Below are 15,460 nucleotides of genomic sequence, written 5' to 3'. Positions count from 1 at the left end.
TTTCCTCGTCTATGGGTACCTTTGCCCCCAATCTACCTCCCTGTGCCAGGCTTGGGGGGAAAAGTCTATTCCAAGCTCACTAGCCCGCAACTGAGGGGAGCAGGTGAAGAGAGAATCAAAGCACATAAGACACAGTGCTTCTTCAGAGGAAATATCTACTGACATCGTTAGCACATGTGACTAACAGAAAAAGGAAAATATGTTGAATAACAGCTTAAATAAGACTGATCAGGTCGCCAATACACCTGTTTGCTCAGAAGCAGTCCGCAATTTCTGGGGTGAAAACCCCGCAGTAGACCGTCGGCCATCCAAGAGTCTGACCAGGAATTGATCTTGACGTTTTTGCATGAGGACTACCGTTGACTAACCAGAGAGAGAAAAGGCGCGTTTCGCGTTATGGAGCAGTTTATTGATGGTGGCGCCAGTCCAAGCTCCATGTCCTCAGAAGGGTAGAATGCGGGAGAAACTGAGGCAATTTGAGGTAGGCTCACCTTTAGGAATTGGAAAGACCTCGTGGCTTGAAGTCTGTGGGTGATTCTAGATGGGACCGATGATGGTTGCAGGAGCCGGTCACCTGCAGCGAGGCTCAGAAGAAGGCCGAACCGCACGGTCAATGGCGCGGATCGAATTGATATACCAGGTGCATCGGCAGGCTGGGAGTACCAGGGCAAAAATACCGAAGATATGGACGAATGAAACGTGCAGGAGAATGATGACAGAGCTGTGATGTTGGGAGGGAGGAGACAAACACAAAGATCCCACAGGGCGCAAAAAAAGTCCAGAATTGAAGGAAAGCGGAGTTGCCAATGGGAGTAATACTTGGGAGTGTTATTATAACGGCTGTGGACTTGTGGACATGTGCTTGTGGTGACGACGCTGCAGTAGCGGGTTTCGTCGCAATAAGAAGAATAGGTGTGGTAGCAGTAGAGGTATTTCGGAGGAGAAAAGAGTAGTAGAAGCAAAATGCAGATCGGGAAGGGTAATAAGAGTGACAATTATAACAGCAATGACAGCAGTAGCAAAGTCGTGCGTGGCCAGAGGAAGGAAGATCAAATCAGAAATACTGATGATAATAAATAAATGATCAATAATAGGAATAAGTATCGAGACTATGGCCTTCCAGACGATGAGGCTACTGCCTTCTGAGCTAGTTAGCTCAAGCGGGAGAGGTGACGCTGGCTTGGCGGAAACGGTTGAAAAGGGTTTAGAGTGAGGAATAATGGAGGAGAAAATGGTCAGAGAGGGTGGAGGAGAGAAGGTTTAAGCGGTCAAAGGTAAATCCACGGACAGGCAATAGTTCCACGGACACCGATAGATATATGATGAGTAGGAGAGAGATGATGAGAATGATAGCGACCTTGTTGTGTTGGGGATGAAGACGAAGGATTGCAGGAAGTTTGCTGTTCTAGATTATCGCAAGCACTTTCAAACCCGAATACTTGGGTGAAATCTGCCCTAATTTCACTCTCTCCAATTTTAGTAAAATGTTGTCAGATTTCCGATGATTATTCGAGGGAGAAGGTAAGGGATGAGATGTCATGAGATAGGAGAGGACATCAGTCTCGAGAATGGAAAAGAAGAGAAAAAGGTCGTTGTCCTGACGCTCAAGAGTGCTGGGTTAACTGTCTTCCAGACGCGCCACACAGGCAAAGCAAAGTGGGGTTTGAGGCAGGAGGACGGAATACAGTACGACTATTCCTTTATGGCGCAGGCATGGATTTTCAATTTAGATGAATTTTAGTAGGGAGGGAGGGAGCGAGGTAGCGCTTGTCCACTGTCCAGTCATCTAGGAGCCCCAGTAGGTACCTTAGTCTAGCTGTCCAGGTAAATAATACCTAATAAATGATTGACAGCAAAGTATTGCCATCAGTCATCATAATACCGCTTGATATTATTTCAAGGAAAACAATGCTAACCGACCAACACGGACAGTAGTGTCCTAACTATACGATATTCCTTGTAAACGGGGATTGTCCGAGACCTTGTTTTATCCAAGTTGAGTGTGGATTCATCAAGCCTGTGAATATTTTTTAAGAGACACTGGCTTAATGAAATGAAGATGTGTTATCTCATTCCCCATGATCCTCAAGGAGTTGACGCCTGGACCTAGGTAGCTCTATTTCACAGTTTCACCTAGCACCGGGTTCTAACGACCACGAGCCTCTTCCGGGCCAGCCGCACCATCCAACCAAACAACCTCCACGTTCGGGCCATTTGAGGCTCTCTGCAGAAACACTGTGTATGATTGGTCGGCTAACGAAGGCAAAAAGAGGAGGCTGAAGTTGCTCATCTGCACCGAACCGATGTGGAAAGCTCTGAATCCAAATTACTTGTCTGTGAATGGATTCTCGACGAGGGAATCCTTCTGATTTGCCTTGATCTCATCGGTCTTGTGATGTCCATGGCTCCATGACGAACCAGGGACTGTCTAAAGAGGCTCAAACTCTCCAAATTCTCCAAAACTTTGAACTCCTGAAGCTCTGGCCTCAGAGGTCAGCCTGCTGCGATCTGCCTTCTTTCCCCTCACCATTACGAATTACGTGCTCGTACATGAGCGAAGAATTGTAGGGTGCTTTTTGACTCCTGGTTTAGTGCCTAAGGCGACAAGGCTGTAAGCCTCGCATCGATTAGGTAGTCTTCATGCCTAAGACTCATTTCTTACATTTTATCCCCGACCGTACATTCTGGTTCCACCAGCTCTACTCCGTACAAAGACAAAGCAACAGGAGGATTTGAAAATGATTGAGCTCAAAACAGAAGAAAGTTCGTTGATTAGCAGCGATTTCAGGTAGACTGATCCCCCAACACCGAATAATAAAAGAACAAATCCCTCAGTTTAGGACATATACTATCCAAAAATGAGTACAACGGAGACAATGAGGCTGGAAAGTCGCCGAACATCCCGGGCCATCACGGAGATCAATCCGCCCATGAGCAGACGCGGGTTGATATTTCCGCCTTAGGACTCAGGCAACCCTCGACGCCAGGATACGACCTTGAACGAACCATCCGAGGTTTCAGTGTTTGCGATGTCGGAGCCTGGAGTTCAGTGTTTCCACATCACTAGACAGATAGAAGAAAAATTTCAGAAGATGACAGTGGATAAGTAGTTATCTACTCATTGATTCGCATCCGTGTGGGATGATCTGGCAGGCTGATGCTGATGCTGCCAGCCATCAGCATCAGCCTGTTAAGGTGGAGTTCAGACTTCAGCATACCCATGCAAACGAATGTAACATAAAGAACGGACTATTGTATCTCCGGAGTCCGAGCTGAACTGATCGACATATGTTTCTGCAGAACTTATGTCAATTATGATTGGTTCTGGCTCTCATTCCCCTCCCGTGTGCTCCACTTGACTTTTGCCTGAAGCCCAAGATACTACGTAGTAATCCTCCCGAGACAGTTTAGGTACGGTGACAAATCACCCCAGGAAGTGGCGACAAGCTTATCTCGTATTCTCTGCTTCATTCTCAAAAAGTTCTTTTTACCGACGAAACCAGTCTAGTTTATCTAACAGGTTTGTGTTCATTGTCCGACTCAACCGATTTAGTGCTACCCATATCCCTACATGCAGTCCTGCTTGCCTAACGCCTTGGCTTTAGCCTTGGCCAAACAATCCTGGTTGCAATTCCACACCTGTTGCACTGGGGATACCAGGGTCGATTGGCTGATAATTTCCCCCCCATCTGATCTTCACCAAGCATGATTCATCAGGCGCTCAAGTCTCATTCTCAAGGAGGGCAGGCCTTTGATCATACCTTCTTTGAGATCCGGTAAGCGGATCTATCCATTAGCTACCTACAACATCAAGCCAGTAAAAGCGGGCCGCCCCGATTGACCCCGCCTGGTTCATTTCCCATCCCAGTTGATCAAGAGTAAGACAGAGTAGGTATGAGGAATCAACTTTCTATTCTGGGATCACTAGAGGCAGACTAGATGCGAAGTCATTGCACTGCATGATCCACAGACTGATCACTGCATTGCGCAGGCCAATGCTATGGAGGGTAGCATGCTAGCTTGGATTCACAGCTGCAACGTGAGCGATTCTAAACGGGGCATATGGCATTGCATCTACTACTCCTAGGGAGAATAATAATAGTGACGATGATGCCTTTGTAGTTGTCATTGGATATATATTACTGCCAAAATACTGATGAAAAACATCCGCAGATACATTCCAGCTCTGCTGGACTTTAGTACAAACTAAAATTCGATATGCTTTCCACGCGGTGGAGCCCGTCCACAGACACTGGGAGTACGTACTCAGAAATCAACCTTGTAATCCAAACCCAGACTTTGTAGAATGGACTGGTATTACCTTGCAGAGTTCTACAACCCACCGGTCGTACAGGCAGAACAAACAAAGGCTCCCTGAGCCGCACCCAATTATCACCGCGAGCAAACGGTGGCTTGGCCCGAGGGGCTTGATTGGATGACTGCCTTGTACTTTGGTTTCGCTCCGGTTTCTCCCTATTGTGCGTTGTTTAAATATCTGTGCTTACTGCTTGTTTATACATAGAAGCTGGTGAATGGAGGGTATAGATTTTCCGTTGAGAACGGGTCTGGGCTGATGACGTTGACACTGACAGCTGGCAGTGTGATTTTTTTTTTTAGCTGTATGTATGGGAACGAACAATTGATGCTTTAGCGACACATACATGCTAGTTACGGAGGAGTGTTTCGTACGTATTATCGTACTACAGCAGATAATACTACAGCTTCCCCTTCTGACGCACCTGCTCCTGGACCTTCTTGACCCGTTCCCACGCCCCCAAGGCAAATGGCCCGGTCATCTGCGCGTATTCTTGCGCACGCGCACTGCTGGCCTGGCGCAGGGCATACCGCGCCGCAATCCCCTGCATGATCACGGAGCTCCTCCACGAGAAGAACGCATCCCCCCACAGGATATCCGGCGTGGGGTCCCACCCGGCGACCTCGCGGTACCACCGCACGCAGTCCTCGCGTCTCGGCAGGCCCGGCACCACGCCAGGCTGGAACTGCTCCGTCTTGTGCTCCGTTCCGCCGAGGAAATAGGGGCTAGTGAGATTACAGAAGTCGGACAGAGGGTGGCCAACCGTCGCCATCTCCCAGTCCAGGATGCCGATGACGCGGGGCTCTGTCTTGTGGAAGACCATGTTGTCAATCTTGTAGTCGCCGTGCACGAGGGTGCCTCTGTCGAGTGGCTGGGTGGCCTTGTTGGAGAAGAAGCGCACCATGTCCATGAAGTGAGGCAGTTCACCGACCGGCTTCTTGGTCTCGATGTCGACGGCCTGCGCCTGCGCGTTGGACACAGCTGTGAAGGTGGCGATCTGACGGTCGTAGTAGCCGGACGGCTTGCCGAATCGCTCCAGGCCAACGGACTTGGGAACGACCCGGTGGAACTTGGCTAATGTGCGGACTGCATCGCGCCATCTGGGGCTCTTAGTACCTGTCCGTCCTAAAGAAAAGGGCTAGACGTACAGTGCGGTTCGCTCTTCTGCGCTTACGCCGGGGATGGCAGGATCTGTGAACATTCGGCCGTCCAGGAACTCCATGATGTAGAACGGAGTGCCGATCACATTGCTATCCTCACATAGGCAGTATGCCTTGGGGACAGGGACGTCGGTCTTCTCTAGCGCGTGGATAATCTTGTATTCTCGTTCGACCTGGTGCGCCGTCTTGGACAGGAGCTTGCCTGGGGGTTTCTTGCGTAGGACATATTGTTGCTTGTCGGAGCCGGTGATTAGGTAGGTGGGATTGGATTGCCCGAAGCCAAACTGTCAAAGTTAACATATCAACTGAGTGAAGAAGGGATATTAACGACGTACTTGTTTCACCTCAATTGGCGTCTTGATGATAGGCAAGTTCTGGTCGAGGTATCGCTCCAACGACGGGATATCAATCGGTTGGCGTACAGCTCCAGCCATGACGCCAACTGTCAAACAATATTTGGTTTAGAAATCCTTCCACCCAGTGTCAACCCGGACAGGTACGTAGAATCGAAGGAATCTGGAGACAGAAATAACCCCGGTAATAAGAAAGCTGGACATGCTCCAGCTCAGCGCCAGCAGCTGCGGACCGAGGCAAAACAGTCCAATTGGCAGCAACCCGATTTCCTTGGCCCGAGCTTGCACTTGCGGGGGCGTCGGAGCTCGGTCATTGGGATGTTATGCCTCAGGCTAAAATTTAGCACAAAAAGAGCAAACATGCCAAGCCAATTAACAACGCGGTGCGCGTACACCGCCAGACGCGTCTAACCATAGTATGCATCTTCTGCTGGTCAATTATTACAGCTCTGGACAGGCACACCGCAATTTCTTTCTCTTCCATACATCTCGCAATCTCAATCCAAGTTATGACAAAAGAGACCACACCACCGCCGCAACAATCTACCGCTCCCACCCACGAACCTCCCTCTCTCCCCGCCTCTCCCCTCGCCAAACGAACAAAACCCGATACCAACACAGCCAACACCAACAAGATGACCACCGGCACAGCACCCGCCGTCACCTCCATCTCTCAGCCACTCCCTCCCCTTCTCGTCAAGAAGCTCACCGAGTCCGCACAAGCACCCACCCGCGGGTCCGCCTTCGCCGCAGGCTACGACCTCTACAGCGCAAAGGAGACCGTCATCCCAGCCAAGGGTAAAGCCCTGGTTGACACTGGGCTTGCGATTGCTGTGCCTGAGGGAACATGTACGCTGCCCCTTCTTTCTCTGCCAGGAAAATGTATGCTGATTAGTTGACGAACAGACGGCCGCGTTGCCCCCCGGAGTGGCCTTGCCTCGAAGCACTTCATCGATACCGGGGCGGGCGTGATTGACGCTGATTACCGGGGTGAGGTGAAGGTGCTGTTGTTCAATTTCTCGGATGTGGATTTTACAATTAAGGTGGGGGACCGGATTGCGCAGCTTGTGCTTGAACGGGTGAGTTTTTGGTCGTCTTCAGGGTGTGTTGATGCTGATGGCTAACCTAACTAGATCTATACGCCCGAGGTGATGGTTGTTGAAGAGTTGGAGGAGAGTGTCCGTGGGGCGGGTGGATTCGGAAGTACGGGTCTTTAATATAAAGGAATTTGGATTATTTATGACATAGATAGACATGACGATACTGAAAAGATGACAAGTTACTCTCATAATACGTTCTATTCATGACTTTAGGTCTATCAACAAGTCTATAGTACGTCTAAATCATGCACTTGACTATTGAAGTCCCACAGGCAGATCTTCCCTTTTCCATTCCTGCGCCTGGAACTCCACATCCGGCTCCCGCAGGAAGCGCGCATTCCGCACAACCCTCACCTCGGCGGCCTTCGTCCGTCGCAAATACTCCCTCTTCTGCTTCTCCTCCTCACTCAAGCCCAGTTCAGTCTCTTCCGCAGACGCAGCGGCGCGGAGCTCCGCATCACGCGCTTCCAGGGTCCTTTCCAAGATACTGTGCATGCTCGCGAGCACCTTCACGGTGGCCTTGGCAAGAGGCAAGTCAGTGGCTTGGACGTCGTCCGAGGAGACCCACGACTTGGTCGAGCGGAGGGTGGAGTCGGCGTCGAACACGGCTTCGCGGAGCCGGGCGACCATTAGGGCCGCGAACATGTCGCCTGTGCCGCTGAAGAAGCAGTCTAGCGCGGGGACGTCTATGCGAAAGAGACGAGGGGAGCCGTCGGATTTGATGGTGGAACCGATGACGGTTAGGTTGCCTGGTGTGGCTTCAGGGGATGAGGAGAATTGGGAGATTCGAACGGAGGTGATGATGACGTGCGGGACTGAGTAGTTGGCGTGGATGGCGGTGATGGCCTCGGCGAGGGTGCTGAGGGAGGTGATCTTGACTCCGGAAAGGACTCTGAGGGGAATGTGGTCAATGAAGAGTGTACCGGACTACAGGCAATGGCAGCATCCTTACTCGGCTTCAAATTGATTGGGGAGAATCAGATCTGCGTGATGCATGATCCTTTTATATGCAGGTACCACATCATCATTGACATATAGCCGGCCCTGGTCGCCCATAACAGGGTCAAGGACTGTATGTTAATTCACCGTTAGCGGGGAATTTCGCTAAAGATAGGATTGAACATACCCCAAAAGAATGAGCCAGGGTTTGACTCGGCCTTGCGCTGCAGATCCAAGCCGATAGCCCCTACTGCCTCTACCGCTGCAGCACTGGGGGCATAACCCGACAACATGACATCGAAATCCGTGAGGTTGCTCTGGCAGAGACCCTGATATAGGTCGCTGATCTCTTGGGCTGTTGACCTTGTGCCTTTGAACTGCCTGTAGCCGGTGTGGTTGCCTGCTGAATGTTAGTTGACTCAGTCTGACAAAAGGATACAGGGTTGATTACTGAAATGGACAGTATTCAGGGCGGCAACATCACACCCCAACAACTGCATGACCAGCGTAGCCATTTTATTGCCAACATATCTGATGCCGTTAGTCGCTGCTCAATTCGCATCGGCAAGGTGCACGATATAGATGACACGAGGGCTATATCCGGGTGCACTTGGAGGGGTACAGTGACACAGCAGATAGTACGTACCCGTAGACAACCTGGTTCTCCTCGTCAGTACCTGTACTCCGACTATGACCCATCAACCGAAGCTGGAATCGAACCGGACAAAAAGACTTACATGACTCGCAATGGCGAGTACCCTTGTTTCAGGTACTAAGCTGTCAGAGGACATGGTATGCAAGTACGGAGTTATAGGACGCTGATCTTTCAGTAAGGAAATACAGTTTATGGCGAAAAAATTGCGATGTTCCTCGATCATACACAGCTCATGGTAGTCTGACCTTGAATCAACTACCGCAATCGTATCTGATACATGAATCACTACTTAGATAGGCATCTGTCTGGATGACAAAACGCGGATGGAAGTGGAGGGAATTTTCTGGCGGCATGATTGGCCAATCAAGACTCGGCTCGATTTCCTGCTTTGTCCATGTACCCCGGTGTTCGGAGTACGTACATCGACGGTAAATGGCTGGTCGAATGGCGCCGATGGGTCCTTTTCTCCTGGTTTTCCGCTTTCTAAGTCAGGGGTCAACCGAAGGCTTTTCTGTACGAGGTATGAAGTAGATACTTACTCGTAGTCTTATTCCTCTTATTCCTACGGAGCATCATCGCATTTAAAAGAAGCTGAATTGTCTTGCGATCGTCGCATGATGGAGTCTGGACTCTGGATATATCCTCTGTAGACCACTGACCACTGACCACTGACCACTGACCACTGACCAATGCGCATGGTCATGGGGCATAGATAGGTCCTAGCTCCACGGAGTATGGCTTCTCCGAAGATGTTCCCCTTTCTTCGCTTCTAGTGTCGACTTCTGTGGAAGAGATGCTAGTAATCGGACCTCTGCAGACAAGAGATCCACTCGTCCATGTTCTACTCGTGGCCAGACCGTTCCTTGGTCCATTGGTGGCTGCTAAATTTACGTTCGCTGCTATAATGCCCAATTTTAAGGCAGCTGTCTCAATAGACTGACGCCAAAAGCACTGATTTTTCAGGGCGGTCCGTACCACCAGGAGCCCTAGGCTGAATAGTCCAAAGTTAAACTCTACAGTCACACAGCGATTCTCGTTGTTGCTGCAGTTGTCTCCTGGAGGTTTTCGTGCTCTTCCTTGCTTTCCGTCAGACAGGCAGACAGGCTTCCTATTCTTTTCTTCTTTGTCTGTCAATGGAGGCTGGATCATGATTCTCCTATGCCTCCGCCGGGGCAGTCTTAATCCTTTTGCTGTCCTTTCTTGATTGATGATTCTGGTACGGAGTAGTGTTGTACTAATAGTCGCTCATTCTACAGTCGTTGATGATATACCAACCACCAGGTCAAAGACTCCGGAGACGATGATAACCACTGGCCTCTGACTCTCTCTTTTTTATCGCCTTGAGTTCAATTTCAAGCCATTGTGGCAATGTCATTCATTCAATTCTCTGCCAATATGACATCTTTCCTATCTTCCAGTCCATATAGGCCAAGCAGGCCGTCGCAGCCGGGGGAAAGTGATGTGAGACCTGATGGCTGCAGTACATCGCGACATCACCAGTCCCGCAATCCGAAATTGACCTCTCGATTCTCGACCTTGGTCACACTTCTGATGGTACTGCTTGTGTCGTCGCCGGTTTCTGCGGCTGCGATTCCAGACGACTCTCACCCTCTAGCTCATGGCATGTTCCTATCCCGGACTGAGGTCGACGATCATCTAGATAGTCACCGTGCGCAAGAGGGGCAATCCCGATACGGCAGAAACTGGATCATCGAGAGCAGTCTAACCGACGAGGCAGCCACGCTACCCATCCTCGTCGCCCCCGAGGAGGACACTGAGGAGCACACTTCATCGCACCTGCACGCTCGCTCAGACGCCAGCACCAACTCGCTGCCGACAGCCTTCGACACCAATCTCTCCAACAACTTCACAGCCGAGAGCTGCCCCAAGTTCTTCAACGCCTTCCTCTCCAACTCAACCGTCACCTCCTGCTACCCCATCTCGCTCCTCCTCCACGACTCCACCTCATTCTTCCACACGCTCACCTCCGCAACCGCCACCTCGCACGTCCTCGACCTCTCCTGCGCCGCCTCCGTCGACACCTGCACATCCATCTTCAACCGCCTCGCAACCAACCTCCTCAAAGACGACGCCTGCGGCAAAGACTACAAGCTCGGGAACCCGCTGGTCGCAAGCGCCTACACAGGCTTCATGACCTACGAGCCCGTCTACCGCGCTTCCTGCCTTAAGAACCCCGCCACAAACGACTACTGCTTCGTCGATGCAGCCACCAACGCCTCCTCCCCCCAGGACCTCGACACCTACTCCATCCCCGCCGGGTACCCCACCGACGACGCACCTTGGCCCACCTGCAACAAGTGCCTGCAAGCCAGCATGGATATCTTCAGTCGCTGGGCGCAGGTCGATGGCCAGCCGCTCACGACGTCCTATCTCCCCTCCGCGATGGCGTTGAACCGGCACTGTGGCCCTAATTTCGCGAATGTGAACATCACCGTTGGCGAGAAAGCAAAAACGACATCCGGGGCTTGGGGACCGGCAGCGGTTGATTGGCGGTTGGCTGGATGGACGGTGGCCCTGAGTCTTGGGATGTCGTTGCTGTGATTCATCGCTGATACGCCTGTCACATTCCTTGTAATACTTCTCGCCTTGGATATATGGTGTCTGTCGTTTCTTTGCTATTCTTCAGGTCATGGTTGTATGGATAACGACAGCGAGTGTGGATTTGGCATGTTCTTACTTCCTTTGTTGTTTGTCTTACTCTCATATTTTTATAGATTTAATGTAATTATAATACCTCCATGCTTCGTGCCTCAAAAGATATCGATAGTACGAATCAAGGATAATCTGAAACAAGGTCATCATTATGCTGCATAGTATTCCAAGTATCGACACTGAATTGAATAACTTCATCAAATATCATACCGCCATGTCATTGCATGCCATTCGCCTGGGACAATACACATGAGGTGTAATCCACCTCTGCACCCACATGAAAGAGAAAAAAAAAGGAAAATGATATCCAAGAATTGTATGATCAAATAGATATATCCACTGTCGTTATATGTAATATAGACCAGAACATTGTAGTTGTGTTGTCAGGATGTTTCGGTAATTTCAGCTTCGCCTCGAGGCATTGCCAGTGGCAATTCCGATGAGAGACTGCGGCGCCCCGAGACTCGGTCCCGTTCCTGATACAGGGCTTTGCGCCGCATCCCTCTCCCGTCGGACTCGGAAGTATGCCAGTTTATTGAAGCGACTAAGTTGAGCCCAGAAGTGTCGACCGGCGGGGTGAGCAGCTATACGATCTAGAAGATCGGCAGTTGCTTCGCGAACCGACTGATCAGGATGAAATAGGCCCATGCTGATGTAGAACAGACCGGCTTGGCTTTCTGGCGTCACCGTCAGAAGCTGGCATATGCCTGCATAGTCCTTGACAGCATGGGAAAAGGCCAGGTAGATCGCTCCGGCGTCAGCATGAGACAGCCGCAATGTCCGCAGCCGGTCATGGTGATGGTGCAGGTCAGGTTTCTGAATTGGTCTCGCAGGGTAGTACATGGCCGCGATGTCCTGTATAAATGAGTAGTACGACCGCGTCGTGCGCCAGCCTTCGATTCGCGATACGGAGGCGATCAATTCTCGCTGCCTCGCTGCCTCGTCCGGCCACACATAGCCATGGCCACGTAGCGTAGTGGGGTCCAGGGGATCGGCTTGAACACCACTCGGGCTTTCCGGCGATAGCTCCTCGTTAGGCCCGATGATGTAGAGATTCGACGCTCCATACACAGTCTCCTCAAACGCAGACGCAACGCGCGTGAATTTGGTAATGTATGCGCGCCATTTCGCACGGATCGCATTCTCCCCGTAGCGGTTAGTGATGCTCCGTTGGACGTCTTCCATGAAGGCGTTGTCGCCGGTGGGGTCCGGATGGGCGCTCGGCGTGTAGTTTTGGAGGAAAGAGCTCTGTTGAAAGTACAGTAGACCCTCCGTAACCGGGGCGGGCTCAATGTGGCTGCTAATTTTCATTCTGCCGGTGGGAAGATCGCATAGGAGGTCCCACCATTCGGGATGATTTGCGAAGGTGGGATTCGTTACTCCAGCGATAAAGCCAGGAACTTTCAGCAGATCATCGATCTTCGTCAAGTCGGTATAGGGAAAGGCATGCCTCGTGAAGCCACGCAAGATCCCACCCGATGCAAGAGCGCAGGCGGCCAGAACTGCCTCTGCTACTTCCCCCGAGGGCCGATTGTGGCCCAAGAAGATCACCCGTTTCTGGGTGAGCATGGCGTTGACAAGGACGATGATCGGGTGCGTATATGAGCCATTGGTGGTCAAGTGCGGGTGAAGCGGAAAGGCCTGGGGTGCGGTGGCATGAACAGTAGAGAACGTCTGGATGAGCTTGATGAGAGAAAAGTCTCCCACAATTTCGGGCCATATAACAGTTGGCACTTTGACAGGAATCGGGATGTCGTTGTAGATGACTCGCGATTCGAACTCGTGCGTGTCGCGAGGAAGCGCATATCGAGGGGCGGGCTTTTTTGGTGATGGCGGGGTCTCGTCCACAGGCTCTCCCTCCTCGATCAGTCGCTGCTGGATCATCTGCTCGAATTTTTCGATAAACATATCCTTCGCATTACTCGCCTGTAAAATCTGTCGTTCCAGGAGCGAAAGCTTGGGCATCAATGACAGATCCATCTCGTTGACAGCGTTATATAGCGTAGCCAGAGTTTCGGGGTATGGCGACTTGAAATAGTCCTCCAGAGCCAATAATAGCAGGGGCTGTGATGCCAACGGTATGAGCACATGTCCATCTCTATTGAAGCCGGGGTGTAATCACCTTGTAGATATGAAGAAATGAATGGCGCGTACAGATTGCCATAGCCTTGACCACCGCACCTCTGCAGATTAATTTAGCCGAGAGATTTACGAGGCTGTAGAGCGGGAGAACGAACCGTCTGACTGTGTTATCTTGCTTTGTATTCACAAGATTGAGCACGTACATCAACGGTGGCCCCTCGCCACCATCGTCTTCCTCGTCGCTGCTCTCTTCCGTAAGAGCATCGGTATCTTCGTCCTGGCTATTGTCGTCCGCTTCATCGTCTGGGTTCTGCTCTGCCTTTGCTCTTTTCCGCCGTTTTTTCTTCGCCGTTGTTGAAGCCTCATCCTCTTCCTCTGCGCTGGTGTCCTTGTGCAAGAAAAAGATGGTCCAGTCTTGGCTCCGTACATGCGTCTGGTCAGGGAGCATCAATTCGGCGAGCATGCTCTCATCTCCGCTAATGGGCGCCGGATACTGATGTTCCATGATCGGACCCCGGTCAATGTGGAAGGACGCGACGAGGATGTACTCGACATGGCGCTCGGATGAGTCTAAAGGATATTGTGACTTGCATCGTCGGGATTTCGAGGCACGAGGGGCAGCGAGATGGTCTGCGGAGGGTCGACGCACAGATCTTGAGCTGCTGGGAGCTCTGTTCTTGACGACGGAGGGGGATGGAGACAATCGGGGCAAGCCATTGGATTTCGAGGGGTTCGACAGGGAAGGAAATGGATGCGCAGCATCGTCGGGCGGTCGGTAGGGAAGAGTGGTGGTCATTTTCGGTAGTGAGGGAGAAAAGCAATGGGAGGATAAGAGATACGGGGGAGGACTGCTCCTAGCAGAGAAATGGGTATAATCACCGCATATCTCACATCAATGGACATTAAAGAGTCCTGAGTAAGTAGGAAGCCATGGCCAATCTGCTAGTTAGTCAGTTTGTGACCGATCGGAAGCTTAGTCGATTGTCGTTCGTCCGTTCATTTTCAGGGGTTTCACTTGCTCAGTCGATCTCAAGGGAAAAAGGGGACGCCTCAACACATCGAACCAAACCACACGTACCAACCATCTCCACAGCGGGGAAAGTCGACGGGAAACAGAGCCAGGACCAGATCAATCCCATCGTGAGATCGCAACAAAACGCCGTTGGGCCCTTGCATGACAGGAAATTATTCTAAGACTACTCCAACCACACCAGGTGTGATTCGCGAATAGACCATGCAGGTACATTGATTCGATGTGTGTTTTAGACTCCAATCTCCCACTCTCTAGTACCACAAAACGACCCATTTCCACCCTCAGCACACGGCTATGTTCGCAAGCCGCGAGTCTGATCTCCTGGCAAATTATACAGACTGGGAAATCATTTGCCAAGATTGCTTCACAGAGTCTTCAAAGATGATCGCAAAGGTTGTCGTGAACTGGGAATGAACCGCATTCATCTAGACGGAAAACTCGCAAAAGGGCGATAATATCTGTATCATCTGCGCTACGACCTGAGAATTACGTAGTTTCAATGAATATTCAATCAATTTTTCCCTCGTGGCAAGCTCCATAGGAGAAATTCAGTCCTTTCGGCTCAGAAGAGCGTACCAGCGTACCAAACAGAATTTTGCCATCCTAGAAACTGTCCTGTTTGGTGCCGCAATTAATAGGCCCTGATCGATGGTGGCAGGGCTCTGGAACCAGCTCCATCCCTTTATTATGGAGACCAAACGCCTTCGTACCAGTTGCCGAGTTCGCAGACACATTGCGTGGGGTCTTCGATGGACTTGTCGAGCCCTCTCGCCCACTCGAACATACGGCCCGTTTGACTTCGGCAGATTGCGAGAGCAATACATAGCAGTATGCAGAATCGCCGAGGAAAGCGAAGTAACTCGACCCGATGGCTGTCGATTACTTCTAGGAGACCATTTCAAGGTCCTAGGATGAGGGGTATGTTGGACCATACTTTTCCGCCTCTCATCATGTGGGTATCGTCTGATTTATAACCCTGGAGGCATTGGGTCGTCGCAGTCGACCTGAGCTGGCCTTCGACTTCTCTTTGGCTATGAAGACCATCCACATGCGAATTGATTCTGTTCCAAGCAAACAGTTTTCGCAGAGCCTGCCTTGAACATCTCACGGCTTCATCCTGTTCATGAATAAAGCAAAAAAGGGACTATCG

General features: G+C 51.0%; 4 protein-coding genes across 4 annotated transcripts; 1 reads left to right on the top strand and 3 right to left on the bottom strand.

Moving 5' to 3' along the window:
- Nucleotides 1-4,715: 4,715 nt before the first annotated feature.
- Nucleotides 4,716-5,909, bottom strand: Aud_010721 (phosphotransferase family protein; the record flags this gene model as incomplete). Its single annotated transcript, XM_043295554.1, has 3 exons — nucleotides 4,716-5,415; nucleotides 5,464-5,759; nucleotides 5,811-5,909. The coding sequence occupies 3 exons, from the start codon at nucleotides 5,907-5,909 to the stop codon at nucleotides 4,716-4,718; spliced, it is 1,095 nt and encodes a 364-aa protein (XP_043151489.1).
- Nucleotides 5,910-7,183: 1,274 nt separating this feature from the next.
- Nucleotides 7,184-8,382, bottom strand: Aud_010720 (pyridoxal kinase; the record flags this gene model as incomplete). Its single annotated transcript, XM_043295553.1, has 4 exons — nucleotides 7,184-7,820; nucleotides 7,881-7,998; nucleotides 8,055-8,267; nucleotides 8,319-8,382. The coding sequence occupies 4 exons, from the start codon at nucleotides 8,380-8,382 to the stop codon at nucleotides 7,184-7,186; spliced, it is 1,032 nt and encodes a 343-aa protein (XP_043151488.1).
- A 1,508-nt stretch (nucleotides 8,383-9,890) lies between these two features.
- On the top strand, nucleotides 9,891-11,084 carry Aud_010719 (uncharacterized protein; the record flags this gene model as incomplete). Its single annotated transcript, XM_043295552.1, has 1 exon — nucleotides 9,891-11,084. The coding sequence occupies one exon, from the start codon at nucleotides 9,891-9,893 to the stop codon at nucleotides 11,082-11,084; it is 1,194 nt and encodes a 397-aa protein (XP_043151487.1).
- Nucleotides 11,085-11,597: 513 nt separating this feature from the next.
- On the bottom strand, nucleotides 11,598-14,073 carry Aud_010718 (AFI1/MesA family protein; the record flags this gene model as incomplete). Its single annotated transcript, XM_043295551.1, has 3 exons — nucleotides 11,598-13,259; nucleotides 13,318-13,378; nucleotides 13,433-14,073. The coding sequence occupies 3 exons, from the start codon at nucleotides 14,071-14,073 to the stop codon at nucleotides 11,598-11,600; spliced, it is 2,364 nt and encodes a 787-aa protein (XP_043151486.1).
- Nucleotides 14,074-15,460: the final 1,387 nt, after the last annotated feature.

This window comes from Aspergillus udagawae (assembly GCF_001078395.1).
Source record: "Aspergillus udagawae IFM 46973 DNA, scaffold_9, whole genome shotgun sequence".
Lineage (NCBI taxonomy): Eukaryota > Fungi > Ascomycota > Eurotiomycetes > Eurotiales > Aspergillaceae > Aspergillus > Aspergillus udagawae.
Note: the sequence above shows the minus strand (reverse complement) of the source record. Positions and strands in the feature narration are given on the sequence as shown.